Genomic DNA, 25,570 nt, shown 5'->3' with positions numbered 1-25,570 from the left:
AATACTTGACACAAAGTACAATTCCACCTTTTAAGATGATCATTCATATTTTACACTAAACTCTATCATTTTCTACTTACTAGATATCTGTATAAAAATACCTTTTGGTCAGAGAAAACACCTTCGGATTACAAAAGGCAGCTTGAAAGATATTATATCAGTTCTCATTTATGTAACTTCCTGGCCACAAAATAGTGTTTTCAGAACTACACCAAATATATAGCTTGTTACTGAGCTTGAGCAGCCCTCATGAAAATGTTAATGTTACACAAACTGATATTTTAAATCTATTCTTTTTTAAAGAATTAAACATACATTGGAGCCCTTGGTATTCATTATTCATTTATTGATTTGACAAATATTTATCAAGCACGTTTCATGTTCCACTAAAGGAGCTAAATGCCTGAATTAAAGATACATAAAACGGTCCTTGCTCTCAATAAAATCACAATCCAGCCACTCTGCAGAAAGGAGGATGTCATCTACTCAAGTACCTCCTGTTGTTGTCTACTTCAACTCTTTAAAGCCAGAAACATAAACTAATATTAAAATCAGAATAAAGATGATAATTCTTCCCTGTATCCTCTATTCTTGAAATTAATTACAGGTTATCTTAGTAGTCATTTTAATATAAAAGCTAAAGTAAAAGAATCTAGTTAATTCATCTGAACAGTTACCTTTAAAATAGATATTTACAAATAAGAAAAGACACCAAATGTTTCCAGAATATAATTCTATCCTGATATTCATAAACACAAGGCACCGAATGGTGGACAAGATTGCTATCATCATTACCATTCATGTATCATCTTTCACCAAAATCCTTGGCAATTTTGGAAGAATTTTTAAAAAGTAACTTTCTTTTTTTTTTTAAAAAAGATTTTATTTATTTATTTGACAGAGAGAGAGCACAAGTAGGCAGAGTGACAGGCAGATGGAGAGGGAGAAACAGGCTCTCCGCTGAGCAGGGAGCCGGATGTGGGGCTCGATCCCAAGACCCCAGGATCATGACCTGAGCCGAAAGCAGCCGCTTAACGGACTGAGCCACCCAGGCGCCCCTAAAAAGTAACTTTCAATGGTGCATCATTTTAACATTAATGAAATATTATAAATGGTTTTTAAATTCTAATTTCTTAGCTTCTTTCTGCCTCTAAAGCCTAACATTAAACCACAGTAAATTAAAAACAAACAACAAAAACCAAAAACAGGACCCAAGGAATAAACTTCACATAGGCAACTAATCTAGGTGTTTTGTTTGTTTTTAGAGAGAGAGAGCATGCACAGAGCACGTGCAGGGGTGGGGTGGGGAGAGGCAGGGGGAGAGGGAGAGAGAGACTCTTAAGCAGACTCTAAGCTCAGCATCTAGAGCCCCAAGCAGGGCTCAATCTTACAATCCTGAGATCATGACCTGAGCCAAAATCAAGAGTAGGACACTTAACCGACTGAGCCACCCAGGCGCCTCACTAATCTAGGTTTTAATTCTTATTGTTTGTTGCCTCTGAAATACATTTAAAAGTCAATTTATTTTTTTTTTAAAGATTTTATTTATTTATTTGACAGAGAGAGACACAGCGAGAGCAGGAACACAAGTAGGGGAAGTGGGAGAGGGAGAAGCAGGCTTCCCGCTGAGCAGGGAGCCCAATGTGGGGCTCGATCCCAGGACCCTGAGATCATGACCTGAGCTGAAAGCAGAGGCTTAACGACTGAGCCACCCAGGCGCCCCAAAAGTCAATTTATTTAAAATATGTTTAATGTCAGTCAAAAGGATAACACCAATTGAAACCCTTCACGTAAGTGCAAAATCAACAGCTAATTCAAAATGGCACAGGGAAAATGTATAGCCTTTCAGTATAGAAACGCCCGATCTTGCAGTAGCACCAGAGATTGCATTCCTTTGACAAGGATTTTGTTAACACATTTAACACATCATGATAAATAAGAGTCTACGGCAGTAGACAGATTCAAGGTGAGAAGGTAACTAGATGGACACACTTTCCAAGGTTCCTACCAGCTTTAAATTCCGCAACAGGAAAGAAACACTAGGTATAGTTTGCCCTGACACTGTTGTTCATTCTTATCCCATTGTAATTATAACTGTGTAACCTTACCATCATGAGCTCCCTAAAATGTGCTAACTCTTTTCTCCAACCACCTATATCTAAGGTTTATACCTTCTTTTTAGGGTCTCATTTTCTAAACTGAATAGACCTATTACCACAATGAAGAAAACACCCTCACCCTCCGGGGATCCTATACCCTACTTGTTATTGGCTGTGGCAGCTGTAAGCTTGAATGTATTACTATTCTAAGTGCCTAAGAAAACTGTTTACAGCTTAGCAGTTTTATGGAGCAATGTAATCAAGAACATGATAACCACACTCTTTGTATAAAATACGTAGACACTGAAAGATAAGATCTGTACCCACACACTTCACTCTATTTTTCTCTGTTACAACACACTGTCTGTTCATCCTTCTACAACCATGCCAATCTATGTGGCCACTGAAAGATCCACAGCTTCCCCTGTTTCTTCTTCTTTTGTTCCAGGCCCTTCACTTCCTTTGTCATTCTCCATCTCTGCTTCAACCTTTTCTCCTGTCTCACCTGGAAAAGTAAGCGAAGGAGACGTTAAGAGATGCTCATTTGGCATTAACAATAAAGTACCCGACAGCTGGTTTCCAATGGGGCAGTTCCTGCTCTCTACGTCTAATTAGTAAGTTTCTCTGGTGGGGTCAAGAAAGGCAATTGCCCTGATTCTCTCAGATCCTCTGAATGGCCGATGTCACTTAGCATCTCCTATCTTGGCATCCCCCTATATAAAATCAGGCTGCAGAATTACCCAAGAAATGAGAGCAGAACATATTATAAATACAAAGTTCCATTTATATTTAAATGAAAAGGTGGTCTAGGCATGCCCAGAAACCTATTTTGTTGGGCCATGATGGTGTTTAAAGAAAACAACCATTAAACATTTAAAGACTGCAAACATTTAAAAATCTGAAAAAATAAATAAATAAAAGTCTGGACGTTGTAGACACAAATCTGTCTCCCTAAGAAGTCAGTATGGGCAACATTGGCCCCCATGTTCATGGACGGAGCCAAGAAGCAGCTGCCTCTTTTGATAGGATGGTGTACCTGTTCACTACAGTCCCCAGGACTCCCCAAGACATAACATGTGCCCTTCACTTGACTCACTATCATTATCCTAGGCCCTAATGACTTGAGTTTGCCAACCTAGTCCAACAAATACATGCTTTTACTTGCTCCTCCCTTGTTATTCCTGGAGCACTTTTATACACCTTCATTAAAACACTTACCTCAATAGATTGTGGTAATTTGTTTAAATTCTGGCTTCTTCCCACCAGACTGTGAGCCCCTGGAGAACAGGGCCTATCTCTTATTCCTACACCCCCTCCCCCCCGCCTCCCGCACTTGGCGTATGATTGGCATTCAAAAACTGCTGTGGTCATAAATGAATTAAGAAACAGATGGATGAATGCTTGACTTAATTATACTATAGTATGAAGCTAAAATTTACCAAAATGTAAATCATGCCCCAGAAGAAATGTTATTTTTTTAAATTATAACTCCAATAAAGAACAGTATAGATACCATTTTTTATGCTGGTAAAGTACATTTTAAAAACACATACGCCAAAAAGTAATACATTGTCTCTAAGTCTTCTTATAGAGACAAGAAGCCAGTGGGAGGACAGAAGCAGACCGACAGTCATTTTTTTCCTGGGATAAATTGGCAAAGATGAAAATTGCCCTGTAAGATCCATTAGCTGGGTATTCTCTCATTAGAAGGTGAGTTCCTCCATTAGCCACCTATTCATCTCTACTTTGGATCCTCATACCATACATGGGGCCTGATGAAAAGTGAACTCGGAAAAATTCAGAACTTTTAACGTTGCCTTCAACAACCAATTGTATTCAACAATGACAACTCCAGGTTAAAAATTTTGGACAGACTATGCTTTAGAAAATTTCTGCTGGATTGCTTCTCAGCCATTTGGCTAAGATCAAGTGTAGAAAATTTCTTCTGGAAAGCCAAGCCAAAAGCCTGTTTTCCAGGTATGGAAGCCTTTTTGGTTTGGGTCAAATGAAGTCCAACCACCTGAAATAGAGATCCCCAGGGATGATTTCTTATGCAGCACATCTAAACAACCAGCATAACTTTTACCTTCAATGTGTTGGTCCTCTTCATTAGTGTGATTTTTCCTGACCATTTCGGTATTTGCTCCTATTTCTAGAATTCCTGCTGGATGCTCCATGCTTCCAACTATTATTCCTTCAGGTTGAATCTGCTCCATGCTTCCGGGACCTTCAGGAGTTTTATGGAGCAAATAATTGTTTACAGCTGTTCCCACAAACTGACTTCCTTCCAATACTTCCAGTGTTTCATTCTCTTTGGGAATGGTTTCGAGAGGTTGGGACTGCTCATCTTCTCCCAATGTTTCTTGAAGTTGCCACTCTTCAGCTGTTTCCACAAACTGACTTCCTTCCAATACTTCTGGAGATTCATTCTCCTTGGGAACTGTTTCTGGGAGTTGGGTCTGTTCACCCTTTCCCATTGCTTCTTGAGGTTGTGGCTTTCTAGCTGCTTCCAGAGGAGGGATTTTCTCAGCTGTTCCTAGAGGTTTCATCTCTCTGGCAGTTTGTGGATTCTCAGTACCGTCCACTGCTCCCGGAGAGTCCCTCTCTCCTGTGGTCCTCAAAGGCTGGTACTTGGTGTCTGTTTCCACAGATTCAGTCTCAGAATTTCCTTTTAAATGCTGAGCCTCTGTCATTGCTCCCATGTCTTTCTTCTTTTCTCCTGCACCTGGAGTATCATCTTCACCACCTGGCTGAGGCAGCCCAGACTCCTCGGGTCTGTCTAGAGGCTGAGTCTCTTCTGTGGATCCTGGTGGATCTGCAGCATCGTTTGTTAGGGGCTGTTCATGGAAGGATTTAACACCATTAGCTGTAGACACTGCTGAAATCTTCAGCTTCTCGAGGGGGGAAGGACTTTCCTTTTGTACCTTGCCATAAAGAGTAGATCCTTTTCCTAGTGTACGTGGTTTGGGTTGGGCAAAGCAGGACTCACTTTCTTCTATGGTTGAAAAAAGTACATATTTAAAGTTACTTGTTGATCATTCATTTGAAAAAGAGAAAGAAAAAAAATCAAATTATTGGTTAGTTTCTAGCCTGAGAAAGTATATCACCATCAAGAAATAGATTTAGGCACGCCTGGGTGGCTCAGTCGGTTAAGCATCCAACTCTTGGGTTCGGCTCATGTTATAGTCTTGGATTGTGGGATAGAACCCCATGTCAGGCTCCGTGCTCAGTGTGGAGTCTGCTTGAGATTCTCTGTCTCACCCTCTCCCTCTGTCCCCCCATAAATAAATAAATAAATAAATAAATAAATAAATAAATAAAATCTTCTAAAAAAAAAGTAGATTTAACATTCAAGAAAGTCCTGTGTACAATTGAGTAAAGAAAGGCCATACCATGACCCTAAGACGCCCTAAGTCATACTTCTTTACTGTCTTCAGCTCAAACACCTTATCTTAAGCGTTAAGGTCCTCCCCAAACCACAGTATTTTCTTGTTTGCTCCTCAGACACCTTCTCACAGTTCCTGCCCCATTTTCTAAGTAAGCACATTGCACTTTGGATTCTCCTATTATTTCCCCTTCTTGCCCTTTCTCCTCCTTAGCCCTGGTGGAAGATTTCAGAAGAAGTGTGGTTTTGGGCTGCTAGAGAGGTCTTACTTTTTCCTGAAGCAGAAATGGCCCTCGGTGAAAGGACAGGGCCCCATGGCAGAGAAGCTCCACTAGGTTAAGACCAACATGTGTGGGAAGGAAAGTACAGGGAGAGCTCAGCCTGGGTTTCATTTCACTCGGGCGGGGGGCGGGAGGGCAGGGGGCAGAAATCAAGAAAGAGTTGGGAACCATGCATTTTAATTCTGACTCTTCCTCCAGCTGTGTGACCTTGAAGACTTAGCTCCTAAGTATCTCGTCTGTAAAACGACAGTGCATCTCTCTCTGCTGTCTCCGAGCTGCACGAGGTATCACATTAGACACTGAACGTGAGAGTGCCCTAGACAGTTTAAGACAAGCCACTGGGCAACATGATTCTACTCTTTAAGGATACATGTCAGGAAAAAGCTTTAGGGCAAAGTATATCAACTCAGTATTCTTTATAATAGGAAGAGCTGGCAAACTAAAGTCTAATAATTTGGGGAAAAGATACATATTCTGCTGGACAGAATATTCTTGTACCATGAAAAAAGATGATTATGAAGACCATATGCTAATATAAGAACATAATTATGATAGAAGTTAAAATATCGGCACGCACAGTTGGGTTAATCAAATGAAATGATGCATATAAAATGTGTATTGGCACAAGGTCTGCTGTGCACCTAAGTGCTCAGTAAGTCAGCTATCCATTTTATGATTACAGCAATGTTGATCACTGGAAGGGAAAGAGGGAGGAAGAGAAAGACAATCACAAACAGAGGGTGAAAATAACTGGAAGAAAATAAACCAACATGTTAAAATGGGCCTCTAGGTGATATACTTCTATCCTTTTTTCCCTGAAGATTGTTTCTCTTTTCATTTTTTTTTTAATTCTTTTTCTCTAAGTTACCCCCACCCCAGTTATATATGTGTATATACATCTTGCTTATCAAATATAAGATGTTCAACTAATACTCGGATCTCCTCACCCATCTCCCCTTCCCTAGGGACAAGTATCTTAATTCATTTAGCTGTTTTGGAGGGATATTTTTCTTCTGTATCTCTAAGCAAATTGTTACCTCATGCTCTCTTAGTTGGGGCATTTCAGTTCACTCCCGCTATGAAAAATAAAGACTTGGGCTCCTTCTTCTCCCACCTCTGTCACCCCCCACCCTTTTCCTTTACACATTCACATTTCCTTTCAATTCAGCAATTGTATATTAGCAATCATTGAAAATAGGAATTGTGTTGTAATTTGGATAAATCAATATCCAGGTACATATCCCTAGAACGAACGAATATGTCTGCTAGGAGGAACTGAGCCAAACAGTAAGCTATTACTTTGTGTAAATTATTTTTCGTTTCTCCCTGAGTTAATAATTGTCATAGTTCTTCACTTCCTTAGTTTGTGTATTATCATTAATATACTTCCAACTGCTTCTATTTATTTATTTTTAAAGATTTTATTTATTTATTTGAGAGAGAGTGAGTGAGAGCGAGCATGAGAGGGTTGGGTCAGAGGGAGAAGCAGATTCCCCACTGAGCAGGGAGCCCAACGTGGGGCTCGATCCCAGGACCCTGAGATCATGACCAGAGCTAAAGGCAGACACTTAACCGACTGAGCCACCTAGGCGCCCCTGTTTCTCTTTTTAATACATTTGTTCACATCAAATCATTTCCCACCCTGCCTCTGGGTACTGGGTTTGAAGCCCTGGGTGGAGAGTAATTCAAGCTGAGGCTTGGAGCAGCAGTTTGGGAAGGACTGGGGGAGATTCTGGGCTCTGGCGGTGGGCCCTGGGGGTCATATGTCAGAACAGGGAGAAGGGCTATCTTTTGGCTCTCCCTCAGGCCTCATCATGAATGAAGTTTTCAGATTAGTAGCACTTTAGGCAACTTAACAAATGTGATTTCTCAGGCCTATAAAGAAACTCATTATGACAATTCATTTAGATCACACAAGGGATGTTTTGGTGATGGTCGCCTTAGGGAATTAACAAGGAAATGTGTTAATATACTAATCACAGATGTCTGCCAAATTATATTTGCTGGTAAAATAGTTATTACAGTGATTAGTACTGTCAGCTAAATGAGATGAATGCCTTTCATCCAGCTGTGGCAGCTGTGGGTACATTCCAAAGGCATCACTCTTCTAGAGCAGAAAGCTGTGGGGGACGTGACAACACACCCAAAACGAAGTCACTCAATTTTATATTTTGAAAGACATATTATGCTATCGGACTAAGTCAAGTTTTTTTCTCCAAAACCAAAAGCTTTGTGAAAAGTTATTTATCCACAAAGAGTGTCACAAGTGATCTATCAATTTTTGCCACATAACTAGAACATTCATGACTGTGATCACAGTGTCAATTTTCATTCTTAGGTACTTTTCCTAATCTTACGGATAAACTTGAAGTAGGCAAATGTCCTCAACATATAATATTTTTATAATACAACCTGAAAATTGTCAACCAAATTGGGAAATATTACAGAAGAATGTCACTGTCTCTAATATTTTCCTAAGGTAGCCCAAAGGAGATAAAACATCTTTAAAATGATCACCAAATATTAACTATAGAGAATAAACTGATGATTACTGGAGGGGATGGGGGGGATGGGTTAAACAGGTGATGGGTATTGAGGAGGGCACTTGTTGGGATGAGCACTGAGTGTTGTATGTAAGTAATGAATCACTGAATTCCACACCTTAAACTAATATTGCACTGTATGTTAACTAGCTGGAATTTAATAACTTAGAGGAGAAAGGAAATAAATAAAATGATCACCAAAAATAAAGGAGAGAGAGAGAGAGAGAGAGAATGCTCTCAGGGTAGTGACATTCATTTTGTATTTATATTGATTAACTGTGTTCTGCTTGAATTTTGAAATGACTGTATTTTGGAGGTCATAGTTCTTAACTAATAGCCAAAGTTCTTTCTCTTATGTGAAAGAAGAGGGTAATCTGTTCTAAAAGAGAGGACAGAGATCATATGACCTTGAAAACAACACCCATAATGTAGTGCGTCTGAGTCCCGATTCCTGCACTCACTAGCCTGATGACGGCTCTTTGCGCCTCAGCTTCCCTGTAAAGCGGGAACAGTCTTAGCAGAGTTGCTGTGAGGATTCCATGTGTCATCTTGCTAGTGGAAAGCACTAGCTCAGTGACTGGCACCACCAAGTGACAATCACGTTAGCCATCACTGGCATTAGACCTCACCTGATGGCACTAGCAGGAAAGAGATGATGGTGGACAAACAGAAAAATAAAGCAATCATTCATTCTGATATGGGTACCCTTCTCTAAGCTTATTCAGAAATAAAGAGAGATCGGAGTAAATAAATGAAAAGTTTGAAAACAAATGGTAGTTTCAAACCACTGAAGTCTTCAGTCACCACAAACACTTCCCTTCAGGCACTAGATTTCTATCCTTCAGAAGATTTTTATCCCCAGCTGCTGAGGCAACTACAATTTCTGGATTTGTTTAACCCCCCTCCTCTTCAGCTGGACCAGTGCATTCCAGACTGTTCTGACATTGGATGTGAATCCTGATTCCACTATTTATTCGATGGTGCGATCTGGACAAGTCCTAACCCCTCTAGACCTCAGTTTCCTTATCTGCAAGATGGGGATATGACAGTTGCCTTTCAGGCCTCTTCAGAGAACTGACTGAGGTGATAATGTGTGTAGGTCCCCAACACGGTGTGTGACGTGCACAGGTGCTCGGTACCTGCTTGGTAAGCTGGGGGCAGCAACAGCCATGCGGGAACAGATTTCCCACTACACAGGGTGTCCTGCCGAGGGCCAAGGGAGGACTGAACTCCAGCCTTTGTGCACCTGCAAGGCTGCGTGTGTCAGGGCTGGGGAGGGCACCTTTCTCCAATTTCACCAAGGTCCTTTATGGCCTCCTGGTGGCCCTGCCAATAAATTATAGCTAACTTAGCAACAGAAAAAATGAACTGCAACATTAAGGAGCTTGGATAAACAGTCCCCTAACCACTAGAAAGTTGTCAACATTGACCTACAAAATCATTTTGTTACCACGGTAAGTTTTAAAACATGATTATTGATCAATAATGGGATAGTACTCACAATATCGGGCATGACCTGACGGGCATTAATGAAGCCCACTGAGCTTTTATATAAATAAATATCTTTCATTCTGTTTGTTGGCTTTGACTTCACTTATTCACCGATTTCAAGTCTTCAAGTGCCTACTAGATGCCGCCTCTGAGCTGAGCAGAGCTCACAGCAGTTGAGCAGGAAGATCTGGTCCCTGCTATCCTCCAGTTTACTGTCTGCAAGGAGATTCAAATACTAGCTACTTCCCTCATTAAGTACAACGTGGTACCTGTGCCTTCCCTCTGACCCAACAATCTCAACCTGCTCTGCCCACGTGGTTTTGTGAATCCCAGACATTCCTCCTTGAGGCAGAAGAAGGTACTACATCATTTCTTCTAGCACGCTAACTTGAAAAGCAGTGAGATCTTTTGTCCACACACAGGAGACATTCTATGCCTAATCTGTATTATTATGTAATAAATATTGTGGAGGGATGCATTGTTTCCACATCCAAAGTTGTTTAAAGATGTGTCTGTTTTCTGAACCCTACATTTTATCAAATCATACACTGCTCTGGGCCTAATCCTTTGGTGCTCATTATCTCTCTTGGTTCTGTTGTAAGCTGATCCATGCACAAATTTATTTTGACAGCTGAACTAACAGAACCCTTGTTGTAAGCACCGTTGTGATAGGCACACAAAGAAATGAAATACTAGGCAACATTACAGAAGGGATTAGAACGAGAGCTAACATACCTGAAATTCACATTATGATGGAAGCTTTTCAACTCAGTTCATCACCCTAATCAGAAATGAAAAGTTTCCTACCCAGCAAGGAGAAAAACTTGAGGTCAGTATTTCCTATCCCATGGCTGCAACATATTAGGCATCCCAAAGACCCCACTGGCCTGTTTGCTGGGTTTTCTAGAGAATCGGTGAGAAAGGGGCACCCTGGTATTCTCCCTTGCTGCCACCATTTCTAGGTTCTTTAGCTTTGGAGCTTTGGGAACCAAGATGCAGCAGGTGTCAGCCCCCAGGGAAGAGTCTACTCATCTTCTCCTTTTCTTATTTTGCTTTGTCCTCAATTTCATCATATCATTTATCCAACAAATATCTGTGGAGCTACCAGTGGTGCTGCTCTAGATGTTTTTGCCCTTTTCTCTCCACCAAAGTGTCTACACTCTCCTCGTGTGCTCATCCTCAAGGGTGCGTTCTGTCATTCGGCAGATGTTAACAGGGCATTCACTTTGAAGAGAGGTGAACTTAAGCAAAACCCCATGTAACTGAAGTAGGAAACCATGGCCAAAAAGTCCTAAAGAGGGTAAATAAAAATCGGACAAGCCCTCTTTTTAACAGAACTTTCTGTGTTGACATATCTAAAATTAGTTTTGACCATCTCAGAGTATATTCGATCAAGTTTGAAGGTAAACCTAATGTTGAGGTTTAACTATAGAGAAACAAGAACATGACGTTGGAGAGACACTTCTGGAACACTTGACGAGCCCACGTGGAGATGTAGGGCCTGTAGAGGGGAAAGGCTGATATTTAAGAGCTACAGAGCCAAGTAATGACAAATCGTCACCTCCTGCAGAAATAATGTTCCAATTTCATTTCCTTTGGGTTTTTTTTTTTGATTCCTAGAAGAGAAACTCTTATTTCAAAGAAGCTGTTGCATAAAACATCACTTTTGAAATTATCAACAGTATTCACCACGAAGAAAAGACAGTTTCATTGACTGATGCTCATTACTGGCACATGGGGATCCAGCATTTGGGCAGATATCTAGTCTGCAAAATCAAGGGCATCTCCATGAACAAGGAAGAGGAGAGAGAAAGTGGAGATCATGTCTCTGACATGCCCACGTTATGACACTTGACCAACCTCAACAGATCTCGCCCACCCTGCTTCTCTAGGAAGAACAACAGTGGCTAATGTTATCAGGGCATTTTGCCTCATGCTTTTTGTGGATTTTCTCATGCAATCTTCCTAAAAACTCTACAAGGTAAGTCCGTTATTATCCCCATTACACAGCGGAGGAAATTCTGGCACAGACAGATCATGAACCTTCAGCTAGGAGCAGTGCACTGCTCGTGAGTGGCAGAACTCAGAGTCAAGCCCAGCAAGTGTGATTCCACCTGGAAGATTTAGGTGCTTTCACACACATTGTGGGCCCAGAACCTGCAGCATCAGCAGCACCCAGGAGTTATTTTTTTGCTTGTTTGTGTATTTGTTGACTCGCAGGTCCCACCCCAGATCCCACTGAACCAAAATCTGTATTTGGACAAGATCCCCATGTGGTTAGGGTGTCCATGGCCGTACTCTGGGGTCACCCAGGCAGGAAGGAGCTAGCTAGGAAAGACAAAAGTGGATGATGAACACACAGAACTGTTGGGTGTGGTGTCCCTCACTCTCCACAGGCACTGCTGCTCATCCTCAGACATTGGGTATGGTCTCCATCCTCATGCTCGCATGTCATAGTCAGCACTAGAGATGAGGTGAGTATGCTGACTTAGCAATGGATCAAGGGCCCGGGCTGGTCTAAGAGAGCTCCACACTGGAGAGGGAGATTTTTCTCAAGGTTCCTTCATTTCACAGAACTGGCTGGGTTTGCTAAGCCTCCTCCTCAGCGAGGTCCAGAAAAAGAAGTCTTCTGATTTCTCCTCTGAACTTAAGGTTAATACGTGTTCTACCTTGCGCTCTAAGAGCTGCGAGCAAGTGGCCACACCAGTGTGAGCTGGCTATTCTCCTAGCTCAGCCATGGTGCCTATGCTTGACTCAGTAAGGGTGCAGGGTACGAAGGCCCATGGCCAGGAGCAGGTGCCTGTGCTTGAGAAGGGGAGTATTCCTATGAGCAGTTAGCAAATTTGGGACTGGTATCGAATACTTAAATTTTACAACAGAGCAGTCATATTCACAAGGGATATGTGGGTGGTCAGTGCCCCCCTGAGCCCCTAGTACCAGAAGAGCAGTGGCAGACTGAGTAGGACCCCAAGGCTTTCAGCTAACCACTGCTACTACTCTCAGGTTAGGGATCCACATTCAATTCAGATGACTTTGCCTCCATGGTGAGGAAACAGTACAGAGGGCACTGAGGGAAGTGAGGGATTTTCTTTTCCAGAATGAAAAGCCACTTGTCTTCCCCTTACAGTCCTAAGCACCTGGGAGGCCAGCATGGGGTTCTGGCACAGACATTTGAAAACTGAATTGAATGAGCTTCTTCATAAAGCAGGGCATAAGAAAAAGCTTTGATCTAGGAAGAGGCAGTTTTGACCAAGAATCACGGAAATGATTAAGCTAGATTTCAGTAAGACTAGAGTATAAAACAAAAATCTACACTCACCCTTTTCCAAGCTTCAGGGTCTCCAAACGGAGGATTAGAGAAGTTTACGAGGCGGTAATAAGTCACATTGAGAATGTGTACCCTTGAGATGATGTGGTGTGAAGGGCACTTTACCTCTGTGGTCTTCCTCCCAGAACCCACAACCCCAGGAGCATTGTAAGAAAAACAGCAGACAAATCCCAATTGAGGGATAGTCTACAAAACACTTGACCAGTATTCAAAACTGTCAAGGTCATCTAAAACATGTCTGAGAAACTGTCATAGTCAAGAGTGGCCTAAGGAAACACAATGACTAAATGCATTGTGGAATCCTGGATGGAACTCTGGAACAGAAAAAGGACATTCGAGAAAAACTGAAAAAATCTGAATAAAGCATGGACTTTGGTTAATAATAATGTATCAGGGGGCGCCTGGGTGGCTCACTCTGCTAAGCATCTGACTTCGGCTCAGGTCATTCTCTCAGGGTCCTGGGATCGAGCCGAACATCAGGGCTCCCTGCTCAGGGGGAGTCTGCTTGTCCTGCTCCCTCTGCCCCTCTTCCCGCTCGTGCTCTCTCTTTCTCTTAAATAAATAAAATCTTAAAAAAAAATAATGTATTGGTATTGGTTCATTAATTGTGACAAGCATACCCTACTCACATAAGATGTTAATAATAAGGGAAAGTGGGTATATGGGGTCTGTGGGAGTTCTCTGTACTATTTTCAAAATTTTTCTATAAATCTAAAACTGTCCTAAAATAAAAGTTTTTTGTTTTTTGTTTTTTTTAAGTATAGCAGCAAAAATACAAGAGCACGTAACCTAGCAAAATAAGATCCGATAACTTTAGAAAAACTGTTTCATAAACTTTGGTCATTCACATACCAATTTTATGATTTTTTATTATTTTTGTAACACTTATGCTATTACTAACTTAATATTTTTAACAGTCCCTTTTCTTTTACAAATTTACCAAAAAGAAAAAGGTCAGAAAGCGTTTCTTTTACTAAAAAGAAAAAAAGTCAGAAAAAAAAAATCAACAAACTTGGGGATCTAGAACTTGATCTTGAGGAAAAAACCAAAAAACTTGATCTTGGAAAAGCAATAAAGAAAAATTGAGATTTACTAAAAATTGGTGTTAATGATGGATCATTTTTATTGAGGACTTACTAGACAATATTCCAGGCAGGGGTCAGCAATTTTTTTTTTGTAAAGGGACAGATAGCAAATGTTTTCAGCTTTGCGGGCTTAGGGCTGCTCCTCTAAGACTCAACTCTGTCACCATGAGGAGAAAGCAGTCCTGTGATATGTAAATGACTAGGCATATCTGTGTTCCTGTAAAACTTTATTTACAAAAACAGGTGGTGGGCCAGATCTGGCCTGCAGGCAAGTTTAGTTTGCCAATCCCTATACTAGGCAACACTTAGGCTACCTTCTAGGTGCCTTATATGTATTAACTGATTTTATTCCTCAGAACAAGTCTATGAAATAGGCACTACTGTTAATCCTGTTTTACAGATGAAGTCACTGGGGCACAAGGAGATTGAGTGGCTCAGAGTCACACCACTAGTAAGTAATCACGAACCAGGATTTGAAGCCAGACGCATATTCTTTTTTTTTTTTTTAATTTTTTATTGTTATGTTAATCCCCATACATTACATCATTAGTTTTAGATATAGTGTTCCATGATTCATTGTTTGTGCATAACACCCAGTGCTCCATGCAGAACGTGCCCTCCTCAATACCCATCACCAGGCTAACCCATCCTCCCACCCCCCTCCCCTCCAGAACCCTCAGTTTGTTTTTCAGAGTCCATCGTCTCTCATGGTTCTTCTCCCTCTCCGATTTCCCCCCCTTCATTCTTCCCCTCCTGCTACATTCTTCTTCTTCTTTTTTTCTTTCTTAACATATATTGCATTATTTGTTTCAGAGGTACAGATCTGAGATTCAACAGTCTTGCACAATTCACAGCGCTTACCAGAGCACATACCCTCCCCAGTCAGACGCATATTCTTAATCAGCAACCTATACTGCCTCCCAGTATGTTGAAATTTACACACACACACACACACACACACACACACACACACTAGTTCAAAGTATATGGGTAATCGGAGCCTTTCATAACCATCTAGCCTATAGAGGCTACTATTCTGGTGCAAACAAAGGAAAAGAAACTATGTGGTTCCTCTCAGTCTTAGGAAAAATGGAAACGGTAAGAATAAGGCCCTCCCAAAGAATCAACTAAAGAAAAAAAAGAGTTCCTTATCATTATCAACAACAGCAAGAATGGTTTGGGGAGGACATTTCAACAGAGGTCCTTGCTGGGGTGGCTGAAGGCAGCTGTCCTCTCCAGTAAGAAGAACCACGGCCAGTGAAAATGACAGAGCAGTTGGAATGCACATCCCAGTGCTTCCTGATCTCTTTAATGTCATGGCTCATATAGAATAGGATGTTTGTGCGGCACACTGGGGCAGAAGGAGGAAGCTGCACCTGGAGGGCTCACGCTGTCCAGACCCTGCCCAGCTGCCCTAAAGGCTGGGAGAAATGCTGGCACGCTAAAACCCATCCTCACAGGCTGGGACACTCTGATACAGACAACATAGGAACAGATAGATATGTTTCTGTCACCATAAATAGGCTAGAGGAGCATTAGCTGGGCAAGGCTGAGAAGATAATAAGGACAGATCAATCAGGGCAGTCTGCAAAGTGTGGAATGTTTTCATCCTGCAGCGACCCTTTAGGAGGATGTTTTAAAGGCAAGCCTCTGAATAAGGCAGGAAGGTCCTTTTCACTGAATGTAAGGACAAATATATTACGGGCTTGAGGAAGTATTGTCCCCAAATGGGAAAATGCTGGGAAGAAGGCAGACAATTAATTGATAGACAAAACAAACAAACAAACAAACAAAAACTTGGTTTGATGGTGCATTCAAAGAAGTAGATCCCAAGGACCTTTCTTTTAATGGAGAGGAGGCAGGTCAATCACTGAAAGAGAGGGGCCTGGGAAGCACGGGGGGTGGGTGCTGGAGGAGAGGCATCTGGAACAGCTGCAAAGAAGCCAGGAAAGGCTAGGATCTCAGGTCACACAGAAGGCTTGGTGAGCAGCCTCTTGATCATGAGTCATTTCAATCTTTGGCTTATGAGGTCAAGTTCATTTTATATCTATCTTAGATGATGTTAATTGGTGCTATTTTGATGCCCACTTTGAACTCTACTGTCATGGCTATAGAGTACATTGTTTATAAATGAAATGTGACTTTTGGTGACCCTAAAGTAGATAGAGAGGGCAGGGATGTCATTTTGCTGTCTATGGATGTTTCTCGATCTTCTTGCATCTTGACTTTCCTATTTAATGTGCATTTGGACACTTCACTTATCTAATCTAGCCTAATATGATGTGCTCATCTTAAAGCAAGTGTTCAGGGCCATACATACTGGAATGTCAAGAAGTGTTCAGTATGAATAAAGAACATGGTATCGTGTCTTGAGGTCTTTTGTCTTATTAGAGAAGCCAGGCTAGAGGAGCAGCCAAAGAGACTGCTGAGTATGTAGTCTGAGAAAAGAGGTCATCCTTCCTAGTGTGGGACTCTAGCCACCCAGTCACTGCAGCCCAGCCCAGTTATCCTGGGGACCCACAGCCCCTTGGGCCCTTCCATGGGGAAGAAAGTGATGTCAGCTGAACTTGCCCCTACGACACAGGCTGCCCTTTCTTTTCCTTGCCTATTTCCAATGACCACCCCTTGTTTCTGAGCATACTAGCATCACCGGGCCTATTTTGTCCACCTTCATAAAGCAATTCCCATAGATGTTTAGCTATTAAAAACAATGTGGGGCACCTGGGTGGCTCAGTCGGTTGAGCGTCCGGCCCTTGATTTTGGCTCAGATCATGATCTCCAGGTCCTGGGATCAAGCCCAGCACGGGGCTCCGTGCTCAGCAGGGAGTCTGCTTGAGGATTTCTCTCCTCTGCCCCTCCCCCTGCTCATGCTCTCACTCACTCTCCTTCTCTCTCAAGTAAATAAATCTTTTTTTAAAATGTGGGTTTTTTTTTTTTTCAGTCTTCATCCTTAAAGGGCAAACCTCTGATACCCTTGAATATATACAAAAGAATGAACTCTAGAGCCAGATGGCAACTCCCAAGGAGGGGATCAAGGAACGTGAACAACAGCAACATCCCTGGGAATGTAAAGAAGCTTCTGAGGACATTTTGATACTTTCCAGACATTAACACTCACTTGGAGAACTATATTCTGGTATTTTGCTTAAAAACAAAAAATTACCTAGAACTATATACCCTTAAACACACGAGGTGTTGAAGCCTGGCCAAGTTTGACATTCTTTATCAGTTCTGGTGAACCTTGCAGTAACCCCCCACAAGTGTTAGGTTTTTATTTTAAACCCAGTGTTGTAAAACATTAACACAGAAGTGAAACTGTGCACAGTAGCTGAGACATGTGGCAACCTTACGGGCGCATGATTTAAAAAGAACACAATGAAGCTTTGTTTGGCTGTGTTGACATTTTCCTACCTGATTAGGAGACCCTCTTCACAACCTACTCTCTTCCCAAGCCCACCTCAGCCAGTGTTGCCTTCCAAGTTTGTTATTCCCTGGGTCCTGGTTCCTACTCTCCCTTGGCTTTTCTAAGTAGTACCCTCATCTCCTTGAATCCGCATCTCTGTCAATCCAGCCATTCACCCATGCACCCACTGAATAGATATGGATTGTGTTCTTCCTACAGGTTAGGCCATACAACGAGTTATGGCAGAAGTGTGGCTGGACACCAGATGGAACTGGACTGTGAGAAGAGCAGGGGCTTCTGAGTCACACGTACTAGGCTGCAGCCCCATCACTTGCTAGCTCTGAGATCTCGGGCAAGCTATTTCTCCTCGCTAAGCTGCAGTTTCCTAGCTGTATTTGCTGATACTGATGATTACTGGAGGGGATGTGGGGGGGATGGGTTAAACAGGTGATGGGTATTGAGGAGGGCAGTTGTTGGGATGAGCACTGAGTGTTGTATGTAAGTGATGAAAGTACCTGGAACCAAGTGGGAGCTCCTACCTGTCTCCTGCCCTCTCCTCCAAGCCCATGTTTTGATGTGGCTGCACTAATCTCAAAAATCCTTCAATTTCATAAAAAAAACTTACTGTATTGTTGATGAGAGAATAAATTGGTACAAGTCTTAAGGAAGGCATTTAGGCAGTTATCCATCAAAATCATAAACGCACATACCCTTTGGCCTAGTAATGCCACTTCTGGGAAATGGTTCTACAGTTACGCTAGCACACATTTGAAATGATGTATATATAAAGGAATTTGATGCAGCCTTGTTTGCAACAGGAAAAGAAAGATTGGAAACAAACCAAATGTCCATCAATAGGGGACTGGTTAAACAAATCACACAATGGATTATTAAGCAAGGGTAAAAAAGGAGAAAGACATTCTCTATATATCAATATAGAAAGATCTCCATCTTGTTAGGTGAAAAAAAACAAGGTGAAAAATAGGGACACCTGGGTGGCTCAGTCCTTAAGCGTCTGCCTTCGGCTCAGGTCATGATCCCAGGGTCCTGGAATTGAGCCCCGAGTCGGGCTCCTTGCTCACAGGGGAGCCTGCTTCTCCCTCTGCCTGCCACTCCCCCTGCTTGTGCTCTTTCTCGCTTGCTCTCTTGCTCTCTGACAAATAAATAAATAAAATCTTTAAAAAATTACATTGTATAATGAAGATGGGAGAGGGAAAAATATTTGCAATGTATAAACACATTTCGGAAGAATATACCAAAAAACCCCCACCTAATAAAAGTATTTACCCATGGGTATGACTGGAACTAAGCAGATGGTGGGAATAGGGCAGGAGGTATACTTTTCACAGCATGCATTTTTCAAATGTTTTCAAATTTTTGAACCACGTATGCGTTTCATATATTCCATTTTAATTAGCTGTATGTAATACCACCCTACCACAAAGACTTGCCAAGCTCTGTGTGCCAGGCTCTAGAGGGGACACATACAAGACTTGGTCCAGACTTCTAGCATTTTAAAGGAAGAAATCCCATTTATATATATAATATCTGCATGCAAGCCTATTAAAATGAATTTTAATGTTGATGATGTTTATTCTTCAATTACAAAGAAAAAATGTTGTCTACTTAGGACTGAAATGTCACTGTGTGAAAATATGGGCTGAAGGCTGAAAGTATCTCCACAGTACAAAGAACAATTCACATAAGAGCGTGAAATTCAAGCCTCATCCTATTGCCTAGGTAACATGGACTCCAAGCAGCTAGTGGAGAGTTGAGGGTAGAATAAACAAATGATTATAGCTATCAGTGGAAATGTACCTATTAACCTAGCAATGAATTTGTCAATAATTACCATCTATTTACTTTGTCCATGCTAGTGCTTAAGCTGTAAGACCTCAGGAAGAAGTCTGCCAGAAACAGATGGCATTTATATTAGGAAAGAGCAGAGCAAGAATCATACATGTACACAGAAGGCTGGTGGCACAGGAAGGAAGGTTCAGGTACAAAGACCTACAGACCCATGGGTCCGTTAAAGTCCGTAAAATCAACAAAACCTTTGTGTTCAAATTCCACCAGATCCTCGGGGTGCTGAGGAGAACAGAAATTTTGAACAGAAGATGGCCCCAATATTTAGAACTTGATTCCACAAATACAAGAAGGTCCACTCAATCTGTCTAATTGTCCTTTTGGAAAGAAAAGCCTCTTTCCTCTCACGTTTTAGGGCATTCAGTAAAAATCTATGTGTGACTACCATGTAGCAGGCCCTGTTCTACACTTTGATAGCCTTGGATAGTTATTTGACTATCCACCTGTGTCCTGGTCCCCCACACCTCTTTCCCTAGTCAGTCGTCGGAGGTGAGGGAAAGAAGCTCAGTGGGATTCAGTGTCTGATGGGTCAGAGCAAACATAGCCACGTGATCAGTAGAATGGATTTTCCTATTCAGCCTAACAGCTACCTAACCAAATAGCTGCTATCTGATTTAAATTGAAGCCCAGAAAATAAGTACCTTCGTATTTTAATGGTACAGGATTTTAGAGCTATAAGAGATCTCAGAGGTAATCTAGCCCAGCCCATTATTTAATGATTATTTTGCTTGTAAGCTAATATTGCATCATGCATAACAGTTCTTAAGCCAGTTACAGAAAATTCAGGTAGGCAGAACTGTCAACGCAAATCCAGTCTACAGGCCAGTTCACGTATTTTAGCATCAACCCATGCAGTTTTAAGGTTGATATTGTGAATTTAAAAAATGTCTGGTATGATATGAAGATTATCTGTATCTCTATGGGTGGGCACTGGAAGTTTCTCTATATCTATGTACTCTGCTTAAAATATCTCTAGGGTTAAATAAATGTCTTCTAAATATCCCTAGTTTATATTTGGAAGTAAATATAGAGTTCATATTTTACTGACTCATTTAGGGATAAATACTTATTAAAATATGTATATTATATATTAATATATAATAAATTTATATATTACATAAGTCACAACTGTATCTTATTTATTACTATAGATCTTATTTAGGGATTATGATAAAACTATTATAATTACATTATTAAACTTATTGAATTATAATACTATATTATACTCTATTAGATTTCTTTTGTTGTTTGCATAGTGGATGACCACATCTCTAATAGGGATCCAGAGTGATCTGAGGCAAAAACAGATTTAAATCTAGTTATCACAAGATGGTTTAAGGAGAAACAGGTCAAGCTCTGGAATCAGAGTACCTGAATTCAAAGCCTAGCTCTGACTCTGAAGAGTAAATAATTTGCCCAAGGTCCCAGGGCTCCTTGTCTGTGGAATGGAGAGACTTGTAGCACTTAGTCATAGGACTGTCATAAAGATTACGTGAAGTATCGTTAGGCACCAGCGGTACAGTAAGTAAAGGCGCGTACGGGATACTTAATAAACTTGGATTTTTTTTTAATCTGAAAGCTCATACACACAGACTTGGGATTGTATATAGGATTTAAAGAAGTTCTGAGCTGCAGAAACAGGAATGAATTATGTATTGAGCCTCCAAGATCATGGAGTTGAAATGCTGATGAACATACAATAGTATCCAATTACAAGAGAGTATTGTGATTGGGGATCAGAAGCAAAACACACCTGTTGATTGATTCGATATGTGCATTGAGCAATTTATGCAGCGTATTAATTTTCTACACTCTAAACCTGGTTGTCAGGCATTTTAACATTTCTTTCAGAACAACATCCGGGAAAACTTAGAACAATGAGGAAAGCAAGAATAAAAAATGAAAGGGTGTGACTTCTGTTGATGGTTATTAATACTGGTGACAAATTGTTTTTAAAACAAGGTTATTCATTATTTTTTGAGAGGATTAAAAACCTAGTCCATCTATTAGGTACTTTTGTCCTTCCCTAAGAGTAACATTCCCCAGAGTCATGTTTTTATCAGTTAAAAAAATTCTATAATGAGGGGTGTCTGGGTGGTTCAGTTGGTTGAACTCCTACCTCTTGATTTCAGCTCAAGTCATAATCTCAGGGTCCTGGGATCAAGCCCTGCCTCCACGCTCAGCATGGAGTCTGCTTATCCCTCTCTCTCTCTGCTCCTTCACCCGCTCGCACGCACACGCTCACCCGCGCTCTCTCTCCCTCCAATAAATAAATAAAATCTTTAAAAAATAAAAAAATCTATAATGATGATTTAGTGCTCTGCTTTTTAAAAAAAAGATTTATTTATGGATTTTTAAAAGATTTATTTATTTATTTTTAGAGAGAGAGAGAGAGAATGAGCAAGCGGGAGGAGGGGGAGAGGGAGAGGGAGAGAGAATCCTGAAGCAGACTCCCCACTGAGTGCAGAGGCCCACACTGGTGATCCCAGGACCCTGAGATCATGACCTGAGCAGAAATCAAGAGTCTGTGGCTTAACTAACTGAGCCACCCAGGCACCCCCATTTATTTATTTATTTGAGCGAGAGAGAGAAAGAGAGGGCACAAGACAGCGCACGCATGGGGGCAGGAGCAGAGGGTGAGCCTCTTCAAGCACACTCCTGCCGAGTGTGGAGCCTGAGGCCGGGCTCAAGATGGGGCTCCATCTCACAACCCATGAGATCACGACCATGAGATCACGACCGTGAGATCACGACCTGAGCCAAAACCAAAGCCAGAGGCTTCACCCACTGAGCCATCCAAGCGCCCCTAGTGCTCTGCTTCTTAAATCAGTATGCAAATCCTAGGATATCTGGGGTCACAGAAGGGGATAAGAGAAACCAAAATATGGTGTATCTTCCTGAAGCATCAACTTTCCTCAGCTTTTCATATTGAAACCAACAAGAATTTATCATGGAACAGAATGCAAAATCTACCTGATTTCATAAAATGAAACATCAAAGAAATTGCTCCTTGTACTAGCCTCTTTAAAAATTTTTTAAATTTATTATTATTATTATTATTTTGCACTGGCTTCTTGAGAGCATGTTTGGGGTACAGAGGCTTTGTTTCTTTAGGAGAAAGGTTAGCAAGTATTGCACATTAGGAATGGATTTTTCCATCACTTCACATTGTTTTCAGTGACAAAGGGTTTGGAATCACTTTTATATATGGTTTTAATGACTTTGCCTATTTCCAAACTTTTTACTGCTTTCTGTTATCTACTGAAATTAGAAATAAATTTATCATATACCACGAAAATGACTGCAACACAACATACCTCTGACTAGGACACAGTGTGTGAACTTTGAAACAGCATTCACGATAACCCTGTGCTCTCTACTACAAAATCAGAAAGGAAGACATTTCTGTTATTGGAATAACACAAGGTACTAAAAGAAGACCTCTGAAAAGGAATTAACTGCAAAATAAAATTTCCCCTAGAGTTAGTCTTGAATATGATGCAAACTAACTTGAAGAAATTTGCTTAACCTTCGAAACTTGGTCTAAAATGTTAGCCATTCGAAATCTAAGAAGTGCACATAAAACCCAGTCATTCTCCAGTTCATTAATCTGCTCTCTTTTTCACAGCACTTCTTACTGTCAGAAACTTATCTTAATCATTTAAAGTGTTTATTACCTATCTCTTCGATCCCTAACCCCCAAAAGTAGGGTCAATTGTATCTCCAGCATCTAGCCAGGCACCTGGCTATCACATAATAGACGTTCAAAATATACTTGTTATGACCAGTTTTTATCGCACGGATATTTGTCAAGAAAAACCGAAGCCAAGGATAGGGGAAAGTGTATCTGACCTCTTCAAAAGTGCAGGAACCTACTTGATGGAATGAATGTTCACCTGTACTCTGCGCATCCTTAACCATCTCTAATGCTGAAATGCGGAAGAGAAGGCAAGCTCTCGATAGAAAAACGGGTACCACGTCTCTCCTTACGACCAGAAACCAATGGTTCCCAGGGAATTTGCAGCTTTATATAATCTGAAAGTTCCGTACTTTGAGGAGATGAAAGAGCACCTCTTGTAAGGGCAGGAAAATACTTATCTGTTTAAGGGAACCCGCGGCCAACCGCGGTAGGGATTTAACCCCACCTCCCCGATCGCCCGGCGAGTAGGGTAACCCCGGTCCCGGCCCTTGGCCTCCCGCGTCGGGCAGCGTGCGCGGCGGGGCGCACCGGGACCTCCACACCGCGGCTGCAGCAGCCGCGCTCCGGGTTTCCGGAGGGAGTCGCGCTGCGCTCAGGGTGCACTCCCGTCCTCAGCGAGCAGCCCGCCCCCTGCCGGGCGGGGCGGACACAAGTCGCACCTTTCGGACCCTCGGGGAGCAAGCCGACCCGAATCCCGAGGCCCGGGCGGGGTTGGGGCCGGGTCCCCTGCTCACCGCTGCGGGGCTTGCTGCTGTCGCCGGCCTTGTTGAGGGCGCTGCTGGAGCAGCCCATCGCGGACAGAAAGGCGGCCTTGTGGACCAGCGCAGCCACCTGTCCCAACCCGGCGCGGGCGTCGGCCCGGAGCTCCGATCCCGCGCAAACCGCCCCGGCGCCGCCGCCGCTCCTCCAACTCTGCCGGCCCGGCTCCCGCGGGTGCGGAGCGCAAGCGCACAGCGGAGCTCCGCGGAGGCGGTGCGCACCTGGGGAAGGCAGGCTGCAGTGCAGAGGTGGAAGGGGCCGGGAGGGTAAGAGAGGGACCTCGCCAGAGCGAGGAAGCAGGAGAGGACAGGGACAGGGAGCCAGGTGGGCAGAAGGTGGGGAGTGCAGTCAAGGAGAGGGAAAAGGCTTCAGTAGCAGGGATAGGGACGCTATCCCGGAGAGGGCGAAGGGCTGGGAGGGCTCATCCGAATCATCACTAAATAGCTGGGGAGGGGAGGAGGCGATTGTGGCCAGTGGCTATTGATTGGTAGACTAGCTTTGGATGGCAGTCTTATTCTTACATAACGTCAGTACTGTTACCACGAGGAAGTTTGCTGTTGATATACTATTTAATCCACCTCGTATTCAAGTTTGGTCAATTCTCCAATCCAGGACCACACATTACATTTAATTGTTGTGCCTCTCTTTAGTTTGCTTTAATCTTAAGTAGTTCCCCCAGTCTTTGTATTTCATGACCTTGACCTTTTTTTAAGAGAATAGCCCATTTATTTTGTAGAATATTTCTCAATTTGGGTTTGTCTGGTTTTTCCTTATGATTGTTTTCAGGCAATGCAGTTTTGGCTGGAATACAAGATGTTATGTTGTCTGTGACTTCCCATCAAGAGCACATGATGTCAGTTTCTCTACTTTGGTGATGTTAACTTTGATCAGTTAGTTAAGGTAGTGTCTGCCAAGTTTGCCACCAAAAAGTTACTATTTTACTCCTTGTAATTTATGGTGAGAGACTTTGAGACTAACATTCTATATCTCATCAAACTTTTATCTGCTGTTAGCCTACATTAATATTCTTGCTGGGATCAATTATTACTATGATGGTTATCAAATAGTGGTTTTCTAATTACATTATTCCTTCTACATTTATTAGTTGGCATTCTACAGTAAGGGAGCACTTTCCCTTTTCCTCCATTTATTATTCATTTATTTACAGCAGTAAATACTCATGAATTCTTACATTATTCAATGGGTCATGTTACTATTTGTGTTAGTTTTTTAGAGCTGCGATAACAAAGTACCACAGATGGGTTGACTTAAACAACAAAAACTTATTTCCTCATAGTTCTGAGACTAGAAGTAGGAGAACAAGGTGTCAGTAGGGTTGGTTTCTTTTGAAGGCCTTTCCTTGGTTGGGATGGCAGTGTTCACCATATATCTTCACATGGTCTTCCCACAGTATAAGTATCTATGTCCTAATCTCCTCTTCTTACAAGGACACCAGTCATATTGGATTAGGGCCCACTCACATGACCTCATTTTACCTTAATTACCTCTTTAAAGGCCCTGTCTCCAAAACAGCCATATTACAAACTATAGCGGTTTAGGACTTCAACATATGAATGAGGGGGGCACAATTCAGATCCTAACACATCATTATTAATTTGGATGCTCAAAT

General features: G+C 41.9%; 1 protein-coding gene across 2 annotated transcripts; it reads right to left on the bottom strand.

Annotated features, from left to right (window-relative positions):
- Positions 1-1,728: 1,728 nt before the first annotated feature.
- ERICH5 (glutamate rich 5) lies at positions 1,729-24,016 on the bottom strand. Of its 2 annotated transcripts, XM_032421841.1 has the most exons (3): positions 23,916-24,016; positions 4,186-5,091; positions 1,729-2,604 (listed from the first exon to the last, which is right to left on the bottom strand). In XM_032421841.1, exons 1-3 carry the CDS (start codon positions 23,971-23,973, stop codon positions 2,492-2,494), a joined length of 1,077 nt encoding a protein of 358 aa, XP_032277732.1. In that variant the 5' UTR covers positions 23,974-24,016; the 3' UTR covers positions 1,729-2,491. The 2 variants fall into 2 exon arrangements, with proteins under 2 accessions (XP_032277732.1, XP_032277733.1); XM_032421842.1 differs by lacking the exon at positions 4,186-5,091.
- Between the last annotated feature and the right edge of the window lie 1,554 nt (positions 24,017-25,570).

The sequence above is a fragment of the Phoca vitulina genome, unplaced genomic scaffold, assembly GCF_004348235.1.
Source record: "Phoca vitulina isolate PV1807 unplaced genomic scaffold, GSC_HSeal_1.0 scaffold25, whole genome shotgun sequence".
In the NCBI taxonomy this organism is placed as follows: Eukaryota; Metazoa; Chordata; class Mammalia; order Carnivora; family Phocidae; genus Phoca; species Phoca vitulina.
The sequence above is the reverse complement of the archived record's forward strand: the minus strand, read 5'-3'. Positions and strand labels throughout refer to the sequence as shown.